The 17,639-nt window shown below is 36.1% G+C and overlaps 1 protein-coding gene across 6 annotated transcripts in view; it reads right to left on the bottom strand.

Moving 5' to 3' along the window:
- Positions 1-17,639, bottom strand: part of NUBPL (nucleotide binding protein like) — a 275,956-nt gene that overhangs the window by 224,226 nt on the left and 34,091 nt on the right. For all 6 annotated transcript variants that reach the window (XM_032404898.1, XM_032404897.1, XM_032404902.1 and 3 more), the window contains exon 4: positions 572-662. In XM_032404898.1, the coding sequence (XP_032260789.1) occupies positions 572-662 (91 nt within the window). The remainder of the gene's footprint in view (positions 1-571; positions 663-17,639) is intronic.

Below are 17,639 nucleotides of genomic sequence, written 5' to 3'. Positions count from 1 at the left end.
TCGTCTTCTGATGACAGCATTTCCTTGTTCTTAATGCTTTATATTTGATAGCTTTGCAAGAAAGTGTAATAACAAGCATGGTAAATATTAAAGATTTACTCAAAAAATTACTGTCCTATTGACAGCAGTGAAGGCTGGCAAAAGAACTAATGTTTTGGGAGGTTTTTTTTTTAATACCTTAAGACAAATATGACAAAAATCTGATTAGAAAAAAATAATTTTCATGTCTTCTAACACAAATATATACTTTCTATTCAAATACTTCCATACATCCACACATATAATGTAAAGAGATAATGATCACTGACTATGTGCCGGGCACTATGTCAAATGCATTACACTTAACGGCAATTTCTAATTGAGTGATTTCTCACAGCAACTGTTAACCTTATTTTACATATGGGGCAGAGGTGAGGTACAAAGAGGTTAAACAATTCACCCAAAGCCACACAGTCAATGACAGAGCTAGGATTCAAACCCAGTCTGGCTCCATATCTGATTTCAGAATTACTATACTACACTGAGTAGAAGGTACACATGGTACATTATCATACTGTCTATCTCTACTTACTCTGTGATAATTCTGGATTTCCTTTCAGATTCATCATCTTCGGAATTGAAGGGCCATACACATCCACATCTAGCAAGCCAACAGCCTTTGACTGTAAGGAAACAGAATTTACTTTAAGATTATTTCCACTCTTTGTCAAAGATAACACACATAGCAATAGTAAATCTAACTATAAAATAAAGACAATTCGCAAAATATTCCAAAATCCTAACCTAAACTCTCAAGCAAAAGTAAGGTAAAAGATCATAAACTACTTAGATAAATACTTTTTGTTGGCTTACTAATTTCTTCTAAATAACTGAGGAGAGAAACCCCCTGCAAATGCTTTACACCTTGCGGTTCAGATCTCCCATATAGTCTCAAATAGACTAAGACTTTTTGATCTGAAGAATAACAAATTACACACAATGTTAAAATAATGACTTACAATGGCCTACAAAACCACAGGAAGATGGAGCATCAACCTTTGGAAAGCCCATCTAACACACCTAAGAATACAAAATGAAAGAAAAAATCATGGGAATAAGACTGTAATAAAGTAAGTGAGAAATTCTGACACAGATCTGGCATGAAAATGCTAATGAGGACGGTGGCAGACATAATATAGGGACAACCTCTTACATGGAAGTCACAGTTAAACACCCAACGTCTTCTGGAGAAGTCATAAACAACTAAAACTGTTTTTCATTGATGACCCATCTACCTACCAAGGGCAGAATATCCTGATTGTCCTCTTTACTAGTTGCCAGTTCATCAGCAACATAGGCAAGTAAAGGGAAACAAACTTCACTATTCCCAAGTATGTCTTTTTTTCTTCTCCCCGCTCCTATTTTTCCTTTGATAGATTAAATCAATCTGTTACTGGTTTTTCCATATACAAGCAAATAGAATGCTAATACTAACTATATGTCTTTGAGTTATGTTTCACCAAGACTTAGAATTCTCCTCCCTCTCTCCCTGTATCCTGGGCAAGATAAAATTCTTAACCTCTCAAAAAAACCTTTTTTAAATTAAATAATCCCCCATCTTCCATGTTATCTACCTATTTCCAGACACAAAATTACTTTTTAAACCTTGCTGTCTGGTTCCTATTAATACATGAAATAAGGTACATTCGACATTTATGTCCCTAACTTTATACTAAAACTGCAGTTCTAAGAAAAACATTCAATGTCCCTGTGTGACTCACAGAGCCTAGAGGACCAGGGATTAAAATCTGCCTCCACCAAAATCTCAGCTTACAGTAAAATAAATGAGAAAAGAGGAAGAACACTTTACCTTTAATAGAAAAGTAACATATAAAATTTAGGTTTAATGCATTTAAGTATTAGCTTTAAAAAGGTTGGAACTTTCCTGATGGGTATTAAAGAGGGCACATACTGCATGGAGCACTGGGTGTTATACGCAAACAATGAATCATGGAACACTACGTCAAAAACTAATGATGTAATGTATGATTAACATAACATAAAAAAAAAAAAGGTTGGAACTTTCAATGAGAAATTCTGACCCATTCTGAACTCCTTTTTAAACCACAAACAAATTTAGTTAAACTAAACTAAAACAGAATTAAATTTACCGTGGATAAAAAGATTTTCAGGGGTGCCTGGGTGGCTTAGTTGGTTAAGTGTCTGTCTTTGGCTCAGGTCCGGGGATCAAGCCCCACGTCTGGGGATTGAGCCCCCGTCGGGTTCCCTGCTCAGTGGGGAGTCTGCTTCTCCCTCCCTCTCCCCCTGCTCCTTCTCTCTCTCTCTAATAAATAAGTAAATAAATCCTAAAAAAAAAAAAAAAGATTTTCAAATGAGGGAGACTAAAACCTTAAGAAATGTAGGTAATTGTTAACACTATTAATACTATTATCTAAGGGTCTCCTAATGCTGTAACTATTAAGGTAAAGAAGCTAAAGGGACTCCATTCTAGAAAGGCTCCGTTTTTCTGGCAGGCCCCATTTACTCATGACCCATATTTGCCTCTGAATAAGCCAAAGAAGCTATGTTCCCACTTTAATGTTCCCTAGGCCCCAAATACCTGATAACATCTAAGAAGAGCTGAATCCCAAATGTGTTCCAGGACATCAGCTTTGAATAAACCTTGGCTGACACTGGCATCAATACTGCTACCTTCAGTAATTTATGAAATAACACCTATTGTTCACCTGACACTTGCCTTTGATCAGACCCTACCTGGATTCCCAAAGGAACACATGCCCTAGATCCCTTTCCAATTTAAAACCCCTAGCCCCAAGCGACAATAAGACTCATTCTCTTTTCCTTTCCAAATTTCCCAGACAGACCATCTGCTATTCTCTGTCGTTCATGCTATTCAATAAACTCTTTCACTTTCTCCAGCTCATGTTTGATTTCTATCCTGCGCAAAGCCAAAGACCCTCTTGGCTGATCCTGTGGAGAACCCCCACTCTGGATCCTTGGACCCAGGCTGCCTACCTCAATATCATCCTAGAATTTCACTGCTTTCCCATATCTTTTCTCACAATACCTGCAAAAATTAAAAACTACCACAAAATGATAAATGTCAATAAAAACAAAAACTATTCTATGATTTTTTTTTGCTTTGTTATTTATATTAATACTGGTTTTATAGTAACTTGAAAAGGTTAGGTCCCAGGTTTCAAAGTGATCTCCTAAAAATAAAGTCAAGTAAAATAACTCAGTTTTTAAATTTGTTTTCATCAAACAAGGAAACAACTAAGTGACCCTGCCAGGGTCAATTTTTTCATCACTCAATCTTTAAATTTCTTTCAAAATGTTAAGGAGAATCTATCTATCATCTACTTGTCCGGTCTCTTAGAAGAAAACCATGCCTGTCTAAAGGTGAACCCTTGGCATCAAGGTTCAAGACAAAACTCAAGATCTGCCCTAAAATTTGCTGTGGTAAAAACAGATTTTACACACACATAGATGGCTACACATAATCACGTAAGAATAAAGGGGGCAGCCACTCTCACGCTCACTCTCTCTCTAAAAAAAAAAAAAAAAAACACGAATAAAGGGAGGGAGATTACAAGATTTTAGAGTTCCTTTGTTTCCTAGAAAACGGAACTAAGGATAAGAGAGAATCTTCTTTCTATGTGTTTGTTTCTCTGTATACTCTCCCTAGGAGTAGTTACTACTCACTGACCTAAATTTAGTACCAAGGCTTACATATATCAAAAAGAAAACAGAGAGGAAGGTATGAAGTTCAGGAAGAAGAGAAGACAAGAGAGACAAAGGCAGGGAAGGAGGGAGGGAAGAAAAGATGGAGGGAAGTTAATCACCAATGTTATATTAAGAACACAGATAAACTAGGACTCTATAGCCAGTTAGTTCTGTGGACAAATTAGAATTTAGAGATTTTTAGAAAATTTAAGAAAGAAAAAAAAAAGAAAATTTTTAGAAAGCATGCCATCCTAAATTACCCAAATAAACACCTAAACTTCCCCTAACTATACCTCCTCATTGCTTGAATTCCTTCTTGATGCCAAGCACCCTAAACATTTTATTTACATTTCTCACTGATTCCTCATAGCAACCCTGCAAGGTAGTATTATGCTTACCTGTGGATGAGAAAGCTGGAAACTAGCACTCAAAATTATATATATATAAATATATTATATATTATATTAAATAATATATTAAATAATTAAATATATTATATATTTATATACATAAATATTTAAGTATTCTATCTTAAAATGCATTGTTTCTTAGAATGAAGCAGAATGAGAAATTAAACACAAAAATACTAACTTCATAAACCTCCACCCGAACTTTAAAATGATCTGACTGCAAAAAACTTAGATATAGAGCAGGGGTCAGCACACTTTTCCCTAAAGGGCCAAACAGTACTATTTTTGGCACTGTGAATCATATGATCCATAACTACCCAACACTACCACTGTAGCACAAAAGCACAGACAATATGTCCATGAATGAGCATGGCTGTGTTCCAATAAAACTTTATTTACAAAAACAGTCAGGGTTTGATCCACAGATCACAGTTTGCCAACTTCAATTTAGAGGATAAACTTTTTCATGACCAAGTTATTCAATCATCCAACAATCTAATTTTGGTTTTGCCAAGAGCAGGTAGGACATAGTCATCTCTTTTAGTGTCAGAGGAGCTATCTCATTAAAGATTTACTTCCATATCTTTAATTGGGTAGTTTTTAAAAACAATAAAGAGCATACTTTTCATGCTGTTTCACTGGTACTAAGCATGTCTTGAGTATCATGAATAAAATTGGTGTCCATTAAACAAAAACACTAAGCCTACACTAATTAGAACGTATTTTACTTAGAGTTGGCATAGCTCCTGGACCAGTAAAATTACCATAGCTACAAATATTAGCTTAAACAAGTATTTTCAACTCTAGAATTCAATAATGTTCAAAAGGTATCAAATAAAGCTCATTTACTCCATTATTTTTAAATAGGCTCCTATTATAGGTGTATAGTCTTTTATTTTTTTTTTTATTTTTATTTTTTTTTTAAAGATTTTATTTATCTGACAGAGAGAGACACAGCGAGAGCAGGAACACAAGCAGTGGGAGTGGGAGAGGGAGAAGCAGACTTCCCGCCGAGCAGGGAGCCCGATGCGGGGCTCGATCCCAGGACCCCGGGATCATGACCTGAGCCGAAGGCAGACGCTTAACGACTGAGCCACCCAGGCGCCCCGGTGCATAGTCTTTTAATTTTAATTTTCAAAGACAGTTTTATAGTGTGAGAACATAAATGAGCAACATAGAAGGCTATAAATAAATATATGCAGCTGGGTGTCTAACTAGCTAAGTTTTATGAATCCCTTCTACCTCACTCCTCCTGAAATATTTATATTTAGTCAAGAAAGCTCCAATTAGGACTTCTCTTATATTTCATTTCAGCCAGGCTTAAAAGAACATTCACTATAAAAGCCTCACCAAATACACAACAGATAAAATGATTATTAGCAAAAATAACTATAAACTTACTATTTTAAAGTATGATTGCCCAATCTTTAACATCATCATATATGTAACCTAATATGTTGGTACCTAACATTATACTCTTTCTCTGACTCTCCTGAAGTTCTCAAAATCTAGCAGATGACATAAAATAAGAAAAATCAAACCCCAAAATACTATTTAGATTTGGGAATTTGTTTCTTTATAATTCATATTACCCTGTAAAAGCTAAAAGGTGGCAGACTTACTCAGAGTGATTATATTGTTTCATTACTACATGAAAGCTGCAATTTGAGCCTACAAGTCCTATTTTCTTGTGTTGGGTTTCAAAGGCACCAACAACAGTTTTGATATTGCTTTGTTCTTTCAACAGAATTTATATTAAAGATCATAAAACTTCATGACATGTTCCTTTTATCCATGTCATCTGCTAATAGATCCCACAAAAAAAAAAAAAAAAAAATTTTAGAAGGATCTCACCCAATTATTTCTAAGCAAACATTCATTTAAGTCTAAGACCTACCTAAAGGTTATCCTTTCCATAGAAGTATCCAGTTAAGAATCCCATGATTCCCTGAACATTACATTTCACTTAATCTTGGACTAGCATTTGGGATTTAGAGTTGAGTCAAGGCTCTTTCTTCTCTTTCTGCCTCGCTTTAAGTCAAGCTGAAGAATTTCAATCTCTTGGTAGAGAAAAATATGTTTCTTAATTCTATTAGCTAAGATTAAATAAGAATCTGACTGGGACAAGAACTAATGGTTAAACAAGGTGACAAGAAAACAATTTCCTACTATTTACCAAAGGACTGTCTAAATCTTCAAGTTCAGTAAAGAAAGAGGAACAAGGGCAACATAGAGATAAAAGTTCACCTGGCTGTAAGGAGCACAAACAGAGATAGGTTCATGAAAAATATAAAAGAATCCCAAATGATTAACTAATTACTTGCAAAAGAGCTGGGGAAAAAAATAGAAACAATAGAGAAATAATAATTTCAAATTAAAGACTATTTTAGGGCGGAAAGAAACTTAAGAGATCATCTTAGTCTTCTGTTCACTCTTTAGTGATGAACAGACCCAGAGATAATGCCACAGCTGGGCCTAGGATCCAATCTCTCTCCAACACACAGTAACGCCTAACTGCTAATAATCACCAGCCATTCCCCTTTATCTCTCTCATCTCATCCTCCACCCTTCTCCCCCTTTTCACTCCATTCCACAGACACTGCCCCTTTGCAGTGTCTTAAACACACCAAGCATGCACCTGCCTTCTGCAGTTGTTCCTTAGCCTAGAATCCTCTTCCCCCAGATATCCACCTGGTTTTCTCCATTACTTCCTTCAAGTCTTCACTCAAACATCACTGTGTAGTGAGGCCTTCACTGGCCACCCTATCTAAGATGCAATTCCCTCATCATTAGATTGGACGATTCCCATTCCCTTCCTACTTTTTCTTTCTTCTTAGCCCCTATACCAGTATTTAACATACTGTATATTTACTTATTTGTCTTATTTATTGTGTCTCCCCAGTAGAATGTTAATTCCATTAGGGTAAGGATTTCTGTATGGTTTGTTCTACTGTACCTAGAACCTAGAACAATAGGCAGTCATGGAGATACTGTGTTCCACCCCAAGAAATTCTGATTCAGTAGGTGTAGGCTGGGGTCCAACAAACTGCATTTGTAATGCTCTAAGGTATAGGATGACCACAATGTGAAAAACAGTAATATAAATAATATAGGAAAGAGTAAGACAAAATTTTGCTGTGAGGGCGCAAGCCTTGGAACCAGCAGGATCATGGTAATGGTAATTTATAGTAAGCAACAGTAACACTGAAGAGTTTAAAGTGTATATATATATATATAGATAGGTAGATAGATATAGATATAAAAGAGTAGTTAACATTCTGCCATATGGGTGAATAGTCAGTCACATATTGCATGGGACATATATATACAAAAATTATTCATTGTTTATGTGAAATTCAAATTTAACTGAGTGGGTGTCCTATATTTTTATTTTCTAAATCTAGCAACCCTACCCTGGCATCTCTCATCAACAGTGCCGTCAGAATGATTCAGTTGAAACATAAGTCGATCATGCGTGCTCAAAACCCTCATTACGCCTCCAACTCCCCTCATTTCACTCAGGTAAAAACCAAAGTCCTCACAACAATTCACCAGACTCTGCATGATCTAGCCAGTTCCCCACCCCCTATCTCCCAATCCTGTTAATTTCATCACCTATTACTCCCTCCACTTCTTAACCCAGGAGCCAATTGCCTTTTTACTATTCCTTGAATAGAAAGCTAGACATGCTCCTACCCATTAGCCCTTAAACTGGCTGTTCCTTTTGCCCGACATACTCTTCCCTCAGATAGTCACAAGTCCATTCTCTCACCTCCTTTAAATCTCTGCTCAAGTATCATATTTTCAATGTAGCCTACCCTAAATCCACCTTCACCCTCAAGCACAACCCCAACCCCAGAATCACTTTTATCATTTTCTACCTCTTTAGCTTACTTATGATGTTTATTATCTATTTACTATAAACTCCGTAAGGGTAGGGATATCCCCCAGCACCTAAAACAGTAAACATTAAATAAGTATTTGTTCAGTGAATGGATGGATGGATGAACGAACTAACCAATGCATGAACAAACCTCCATTTGTTCCTCTGCAGAGTATCAGGATGGTTACTATATGATCCCTAAGATCCCTCTTAAGCTTTAACATTCTATGATTTCATGAAAGTCCCTCTTCTATTACTTCTATACAAACATTTTAACTTACAAGATTTAAAATCAGATAATGTGTATAAGGCTAAAAATATTCTGGTGTTAAAGAAAGAGTCATATCTTTGCAACCAATTCCTAACTACCACTTTTCCCAATGAAAATCCATGTCATCTTCATTTTTCTATTGATCTCAACTCCAGAAAAAGAGGACTTCCAGAAAGAAAATCTAGTGCAAAGAATGGCTATGGTGGGCTACTATAAAATAAATATATATATATATGATAAAAGTACACTAGATAAATCTTGAAAACAAACACCACGAACATGGTATGAAAGGGACCATTAAAAAGAGGGCAACTTTTAAACCTGCTCACTAGCAAGATTAGGTTCAACAGAGTTTCAAATATAAAAGGGCTGCACCAGACTTTTGTTGTGTTTTCCCCTTTCCAGAACAAGATAAGTAACATATTCTTTAACAAGAAGCAATTCCCATAAGTTCCACATTTTCATCTAGTAACAGAGACAGTAAATCATGGGTAAAACAACTAAGATTAAGAAAAGAAAAACCTTAAATCCTTGGCCTGTATAATTCAAGGGGGGGGGGGAAGCATTAATGCCCTTAGTAAAGTCTTCAAATACAGTGAAAAATTAGCCTATTATCACCATGGTAATTTATGAAATACAGAAAAAGATACTTCTAGACACTAACCCCTAAAAATAAGTCATCTTATTTGCGACATCAACCAACCAGTTTTTTGCCAGAATCCAAGCCTACAAACCTAGAAACCTAATCAAACAAGAACCTTTCCCAAATCAGGTAAAGTACTGCAGCAAAAGCACTGAAAACCAACATCAATTCCTTTAGAATATTCTTAGCTAAACTGCAATGCAGGGAAAAGCATTTATAATATAATTCTGAAAGCAGCTCTTCCAAAGAAAAGCAATACAGCAATCACAGGAATTGGATGTGAACAGAGCACTTGATCCACCCTCCAGACTCAAAATCATAGGAGCCAAGCAGCTGGTTTTGAAGCCCCTCTGCTCACTTCCTCTCAGTGGCCCTTCCAACACTGCTCTGCTGAGGATGAAGGGCCCTCCTTATTCCTCAAGGAGATGGGATGGGGGAAAATAATTTACTGAGAACAAAAATTGAGAGAAGTAAAATGAATTGGTAAGAACCAAGTTAGGGAGGAGGCAGGAGAATAATTAAGAAAAAAAGGATTGTTCTGTGAAAAAGATCTTGATAACTTCTTATTGGACAGAATCAGATCCAGAAATTCAAATGATATGCAGCAGTTTTGCCACCAATATGTTATACGTGAAATGAAAGTAAGCAAGAATATACCAAATGTAAAATTAGGGTAAGTGTTCTCTTTCTAACTCATAATCGAATTCAGCAACTTCCATGAACAAAGTGAGAGAATGAATTACTGGCAGCAAGCTGCATTTTCCCAAAAGAAATTTAAAAGGTAGGCCAAAGGGTACTGAGGAGGAAACACCCAGCCAATAGATTCTTTAGAACTATTCAAAACAAAATTGCTACTGCTTCTAATTGGGAATCTCAAAGCATGTTGTGCATAAAGCTTCCTGAAACCATGCAGAAAATAGAGAAGAAAAGCAGTTTTAGGCTTTTTACCTATCTGAAGATCTTATAAAACAGCATTTCTATTTTATCCTGTTGGGTGAGCGTGGTGTGTTGTGTCTGTGTGCTTGTGGAAGAAGGGGAAGAGAAACTAAGGAAGAATTCCTAGTAGAAGATTGGCTTTAGGATCTAGTTTAACACACTTCCACCCCTCTATTATGTAATTTTTTTAATTGCCTTAGCTTTCATTTTAATATTTAATGTTAAGTTCTTAGTACTCTGTGAATTCTTCTTATAAAAGATACCACAGAGGCAGACACACATGTCTCAAATCAGTTAATACTAATAATATGCATTAGTGGTTATCATTAGCAAACATAACTATTTCTATTTTCTGTAAAATGTGTGAACCTTGAGGGTTTAGATAATCTACTTAATCACAGATAGAATCCAGATCATGAATGAAGAAAACAATTATTAAAAAACGCTCAAGGGGGGCACCTGGGTGGTTCAGATGGTTAAGCGTCTGCCTTCGGCTCAGGTCATGATCCCAGGGTCCTGGGATCGAGCCCCACATCGGGCTCCTGGCTCAGTGGGGAGCCTGCTTCTCCCTCTGCCTCTCTCCCTGCTCATGCTCTCTCTGTATCTCTGTGTCTCAAATGAATAAATAAAATCTTAAAAAAAAAACAAAAAAAAACGCTCAAGGTACCATTATGATCATCACCTACAAAATGATGTTATAAATTATATAGATATGCTATATATTTATACATATTATATATTTAATTATATTTATATAGTATATGACATAATATAAAAGTTACAAATTAATTTTGAATTAAATCGCTGTTGCAATATACAATATATTTTTAAATATCTCGTTACCTCTTGATGTGGTATTATTTTTAAAGATTCTATTTATTTATCTGAGAGAGAGAGAAGGAGAGCACAGAGGAAGAATGAGAGGGAGCAACAGACTCCCCACTGAGCAGAGAGCCCGACACAGGACTCGATCCCAGGACCCTGAGTACATGACCTGAGCAGAAGGCAAACGCTTAACCAACTGAGCCACCCAGGTGCCCCTTGAGGCGATATTTTAAAGTAAAGATATTGCAATAACAGATTTTTTTCAAAATATTAACACCCTACTCAAAATTCAAAAATGGTTAATTAATTCTATTGCCAAGGAGCAAAAAATTTTTTTGATAAATGAAAATCAACATACATAATACTATATGAATCTCAAAAGTGATGACTATTTCTAGGATTTTTTTTAATAACTAACATATTAAAGTCATAGTAGAATGCATGAAGAATCAATCTAGGATTTGTATCACTAAATAAATGGGTGACTGATTATAAATATATTGCTAACCTCATCGAACTTCAGTTTATTACCTGTAAAATAAAGATTAGGAAGACACCGACCTTACAGGAGTTTTGTGAAATGACAGAGCAATGTAAATTTAAAGAACAGCTAACAGCTGTAGTACTACAGGCCAGGCACTTTCTAGAGACTTCACGTATGTTAGCTTATTTAATCCTCACAACAACCTTTTGAAGTAGGTGTATAATAATCCTCAATGAAGAAACCCAGGCCCAGAAAGGTTAGTAATTTGCCTAAAGTCAGGCAGCTTTAAGTGCAGAACTGGGACACGAACTCAGGCAGCCTTCAGAGTCCACAGGTAATACTACAACATGCTGCCTCTGCCCAATGAAACAAATTAAGTCAAATTCCTAGTGCAGAGTAAGTTCTCAATGTTAGTGCCTTCCCTCCCTTCCACCAAGACCCCTTTATGCACTGAAACTGGAAAAATACGCATTCATTCTCAGCAAGGAGTTATTTCCCACACAAGACAACCATCTAAAATAACATTCTCATTAACCCAGGCAACTACATAAACTTTGAGAATAACAAAATGATCCTTAATGTGCACTTATTACTTTCATCTGAATTGATACTGTTTTTTTGTTTTATAAGAGCAAGAACTATGTCTAGTTTAAGGTTTTATATGAGAACACTGTGAAAAATAGCCTCTACTAATATTACATAACATGTTTCACAGAAATTGGATTTAGGGTTTTTGGTATATTAACGGATTTTTAAGTTATATAGATTGCACAGAACAGACGCAGCCAAAAATGCAGTTAAGAAAACAAAAACTCCGGGAAACAAACTGAGGGTTACAGAAGGGAGGGGGGTGCTGGGATGGGGTAACAGGGTGATGGGTATTAAGGGGGGCACATGTGGTGATGAGCACTGGGTGGTATACACAACTAATGAATCGCTGAACACTACATCAAAAACTAATGATGTATTATATGTTGGCTAATTGACCATTAATAATAAATAAGTAAACAAATCTTTTTAAAAACGCAAAAAAAGAAAACAAAAAAAGGTTCAAATACTCAAGACTGGAAGATATTTGGCTGGACCAAAAGGAAATCAGCTATTGATAACAATGGATACTAAGAGAAGCAAGCACCAAGAGAAGCAATTTACTATAGTCTGCTTTTTATTTGCCTTTTGTTGTAGCTGTATCGAAATCTGTGTCTCTTTGCTAATTCAAATGTGTAGTACTTACTACAGGCTAACACACAAAAACATAGTGAGTTAATGAATCTTTACAAGTGCCAGTTATTATGCTAGACACATTACATATATATCCCTATATTTTACAATAGCTCTATATAGTAGCTATTAATGTTAGCAAGCCCTTTGCTCAACTATAGACCCCAACAATTAAAACCAGAAATAGACAAGACTGCTTAACTCATGCTCTAACTAAAAATCATTGTGCTTATTTCCAATTGCACTTTCTTGAGGCACTGACAAGACATTTTGCAATGACTGGAACATTCCAAACACCAGAGCAGAAAAGCCCTGATAGCAATGGAATGCCTAGACCACACACCACATATCCTCTTCCCTGCCCATAATTATGAGCTGCCCACATATGGAGCCCCCCACCCATGATCATACACTCTCTGCCTGCTCTCTTGGCATACCCCCCATCAACCTCTCCTATAAAACTCTAGATGTCCATCTTGCCGGTGGAGAGATCAGTTGGTAAGGCTTGAGCCTGCCACCTGTCCTGGCTGCCAACACCTGAAATAAATTTCTCCCTTTCTCTTTTCCAAATCCTCATTTCTTGAGTGACTGGCTTGTGACAAGTTCATCCGAGTTTCTCCAGCAACAGTGTTGGAAAATCTAGCCAGGGGCTATGCTTTCAACTTGTCCAGCCCCCCCCCAGATTACCCAGGACAGAGCAGTTGGCCACGGCAGCGCCAGGGCGCACCCATTCATTTCCTGGGTTAGTAATTGTGGTATATCATTCGGTAATGTTAATAATATTATTATTGTTACATATTTCACAGGTGAGGGGTCTCAGCTCTGAGAAGTCAAGTGCCTTGCCCAAGTTCACATAGTTAATAAGTGAAGAGCTGGGATTCAAATTCAGGTTTGCCTTAAATCAAAGTCCACACTTTTCCTACCAAATATATCCAAACCTAGCTGTGTATTAGAATTACCTGGGGCTCTTGTTAACAAAACTGATGATCAAATCCCAGACCTAAAAATATCAATTCCCAGAGATTCTGATTTAACAAGCACCCCAGGTGATTTTGATGCAGCAAGCTGGCACTGGTCCTAGGAGTAGCGCTTAAAAACTACCATGCTACCTCTACGGCCTCCTCTATGTTCCATTCCATTAGTGATTAGAAAGTGAGGTTAAAGGGTCCTAGGCATCAAGTTTTATGGTCAATAAGTGTTATTAATAGAGTAAGGACCCTATTCAATTTCAAATTGGGAAATACATTTTGGTAAATGGCATCACCATCTTTTCATTCACCACCGAAACCTAGAGTTGTCTTTAATCCCTCCTTCTTTTCTAACCTGTCTTAAATCTGTCTCTTCCTTTGCCTTTTTACTGCTAACTAGAGGATATGAGCATCTGAGGACACTGCTGGTTGCTAACCCCCTGAGAACCCTTGCCCCCATCCCTTCTTTTCAAAGGCAGAACTCACCTCCCAATATTAAGGTGGAAAATGTCAGATTCCCCACTTTCCCTTGCAGCTAAATCACAGTCATGAGATCCAGTCCCAGTTAATGAAATTCAGAGTGCCTAATGAAAGTTTTCTTCCCTAACAAAAAAACAGTAAGAGAGCACACTCTTTTCCTTCCTCTTCATGACTGAGTGAGACAGCCATCTTGTGACCATAAGGATTAAGCCGAAAGAAATGCAGAAATGCTACCTGAAATAGTTGGGCTGCCTTTTAACCAACTCTGTAACTTCCACATCTCTTGTTACGTGAAATTAAAAAAAACAAAAACAAAAAAACCTACTTTTAAGTCAATTTTAGTTGAAAAGTCAACTCACTTTGGTATTGTGACAGCATTCTTTGCCTCCCATCTGTCCATAATTGGTTGCTCAGCATCACTATAAATCTTACCTCTGAAAAGCACAGATTTTATCATGTATTGTATATTAGTAGAAAACTTTTTAGTGTAACCCAATGATTACAGGACAAAATCCAAACTCTTCTACATATCATAAGCATCCAGTCTATCTTCCATTAGATTTCCCACAAGCCCTCTGGTCCCAGTATACCATACACTATAGCCATACAGATTACTTCTGATACCAAACACCTTATAATTACCTCCTACCATGACTTTGCTCACGTAATTCCTTCAACCTAGAATTTTCTTCTTTTCTGCTATTTTTCTACCTGCCAACATTCTACCTAATTTTCAAAATACTGCCTTTGCTTAAAACTGGAACTAATTTCTCTCCATTATGGTATTAACATACTCTGTTTATACCTACCAACTGCTATGCCTACTGCATTCTTCCTCATATGTAAATAAATATGTGTATCTGTCTTCCCCACAAGGCTGGAAACTTTGTAAAGGTAGCACCCATCAGTAAACACAGTGTCTGAAGATGGTCCTTGGATTGTTCACCTGAGTTTGTCTATAATCACTTCGACATTCTCAACTATGTTGTTTAAGAGCCAAAAGGGATGGATACTGTATTTTAAAGGGAAAGAAAAACTATAACAAAAATATCTGGGGTATTTGTGAAGATTATTTTTGTGGAACCGCAAAACCTTTTTGAACTTAGGTACAAAATAAAATGTTTTAACTGTTAATTGCTAAATAAGAACCAAAAAGAGAAGGTAAAGCCTTGCAAAATGCTTAAAATGCTTACTCACATGTGCCAAATCATCTCTACTCTTTTATGATTAAAATGACTTCTTAAATTGTTAGCCAGTAAACTGCCCAGCTTCAATCTCATTATTGTTTTAGTTTAGTTTTAGTTTTATCATTTAGTTTTAGAAAAACTAGTGGGAAACACAATTCAAAACCACAATGGGAAACCACTTCATACCCATAAGTATATCTATAATCAAAAAGAGAAAGTAAGTATTGGAAAAAGGATGTTGAAAATTTGGAATCTTCTATCACTGCTGGAAGAAATGTAAAGTGGTGTAAATGTAAAGTTTGGAAACACCCTGGCAATTCCTCAACTGATTAAACATAGAGTTGTGACATGACTCGGCATTCTTCTGCTAAATATATCCCCAAGAGAACAGAAAGTATGGGTCCATACAAAAACTTTTAAATATTCATAGCAGCATTATTCATAATAGCCAAAAAGCAGAAACAATCCAAATGTGCATCAACTGATGTAACAGATAAATAAAAAGTGGTATATCCATACAATGGACTAATACTCAGCAATACAAAGAAATGAAGAACTGAAATATACTACAGCATGGATTAATCTTGAAAACACAATGCTAAGTGAAAGAAGCCAGTCACAAAAGACCATATATTGTATGATTCCATTTATATGAAATGTCCAAATAGATAAATCTATAAAGACAGAAAATAAATTAGTGATTACCTAGAACTAAGGGTACATGGAGAAACATAGGCTAAGGATATAAGGTTTTTTTGAATAATGAAAATGTTCTAAAATTGATGATAACAGATGTACAATTCTGTGACTATATTAAGAGCCATTAAATTATACACTTCAAGCAGATGAATTATATGGTATGTGAATTTTATCTCAAACCATTAAAAAAAAAATTGGTAGGAATGAAAATACAACAGTCCAAAATCTTTGGGATGCACCAGAGCTGTTCTAAGAGGGATGTTTATAGCAATATAGGCTTACCTCAAGAAGCAAAAAAAAAAATCTCAAATACCTAACCTTACACCTAAAGGAGCTAGAAAAAAGAGAACAAACAAAATCCAAAACCAGTAGAAGTAAGGAAATAATAAAGATTAGACAGAAATAAATGAAATAGAAACAAAAACAGAATAGAACAGATTAACAAAACCAAGAGCTGGCTCATCAAATGATCAACAAAATTGATAAAACTTTAGCCAGACTCATTAAAAAAAAAAAAAAATGAGAGGCCTCAAATAAAATGAGAAATGCAAGACGAGAAATAACAATGACATCACAGACATACAATCATAAGAGAATATTATGAAAAATTATATGCCAACAAATTGGATAACACAGAAGAAATGGATACTTCCTAGAAACATATAACCTTCCAAAACTGAATCAAGAAGAAATAGAAAATTTGAACAGACCAATTACCAGCAATGAAATTGAATCAGTAATCAAAAAACCCCCAACAAACAGAAGTCCAGGACCAGATGGCTTCACAAGTGAATTCTACCAAACATTTAAAGAAGAGTTAAACCTATTCTTCTCAAACCATTCCAAAAAATAGTAGAGGAAGGAAAACTTCCAAATTCATTCTATGAGGACTGCATTACCCTGATACCAAGACCAGATAAAGACACTACAAAAAAGAACTACAGGCCAATATCTCAGATGAACACAGATGCAAAAATCCTCAGTAAAATATTAGCAAACCAAATCCAACAATACATTAAAGAAAATCATTCACCATGATCAAGTGGGATTTACTCCTGTGATGCAAGGGTGGTTCAATATTTGCAAACCTATTGATGCAATACATCATATCAATAAAAGAAAGAATAAAAACTATATGATTGTTTCAATAGATGCAGAAAAAGCACTTGACAAAGTACAACATCCATTTATGAGAAGAACTCTCAAAAAAGTAGTAGAGGGAACATACCTCAACATAATAAAGTCCATATATGAAAAACCCACAGTTAACATTATATTCAAAGGTGAAAAACTGAGAGCTTTTCCCCTAAGATCAGGAACAAGACAAGAACATCCACTCTCACCACTTTTATTCACCATAGTACTGTAGGTCCTAGCCACAGCAATCAGACAAGGAATAAAAGGCATCCAAATTGGTAAGGAAGAAGTAAAACTTTCACTACTTGCAGATAACATACTATATATAGAAAACCTTAAAGAGGAAAGAGTGAAGATGGCAGAGTAGTAGTGGGACCCTGGGGTTGCCTCGTTCCTCAAACACAGCTAGATCAACATCAAATCATTTTGAACAACTAGGAAATTGATCTGAGGATTAAAAAAACAATCTACACAAGGCACCTGGGTGGCTCAATCGGTTAAGCGTCTGCCTTCAGCTCAGGTAATGATCGAGTCCCATGTTGGGCTCCCTGCTCAGCAGGGAGCCTGCTTCTCCCTTTCCCTCTGCCCTTCGCCCCTGCTTGTGCTGGCCCTCTCTCTCTCTCTAATAATTAAATAAAATCTTAGAAAGAAAGAAAGAGAGAGAGAGAAAGGAAGGTGGAAGGAAGGAAGGAAGAAAAAAAGAAAGAAAGAAAGAGAAAGAGAGAAAGAAAGAAAGAAAGAAAGAAAGAAAGAAAGAAAGAAAGAAAGA

This window comes from Phoca vitulina, unplaced genomic scaffold (assembly GCF_004348235.1).
Source record: "Phoca vitulina isolate PV1807 unplaced genomic scaffold, GSC_HSeal_1.0 scaffold7, whole genome shotgun sequence".
Classification (NCBI taxonomy): Eukaryota; Metazoa; Chordata; class Mammalia; order Carnivora; family Phocidae; genus Phoca; species Phoca vitulina.
The sequence above is the reverse complement of the archived record's forward strand: the minus strand, read 5'-3'. Positions and strand labels throughout refer to the sequence as shown.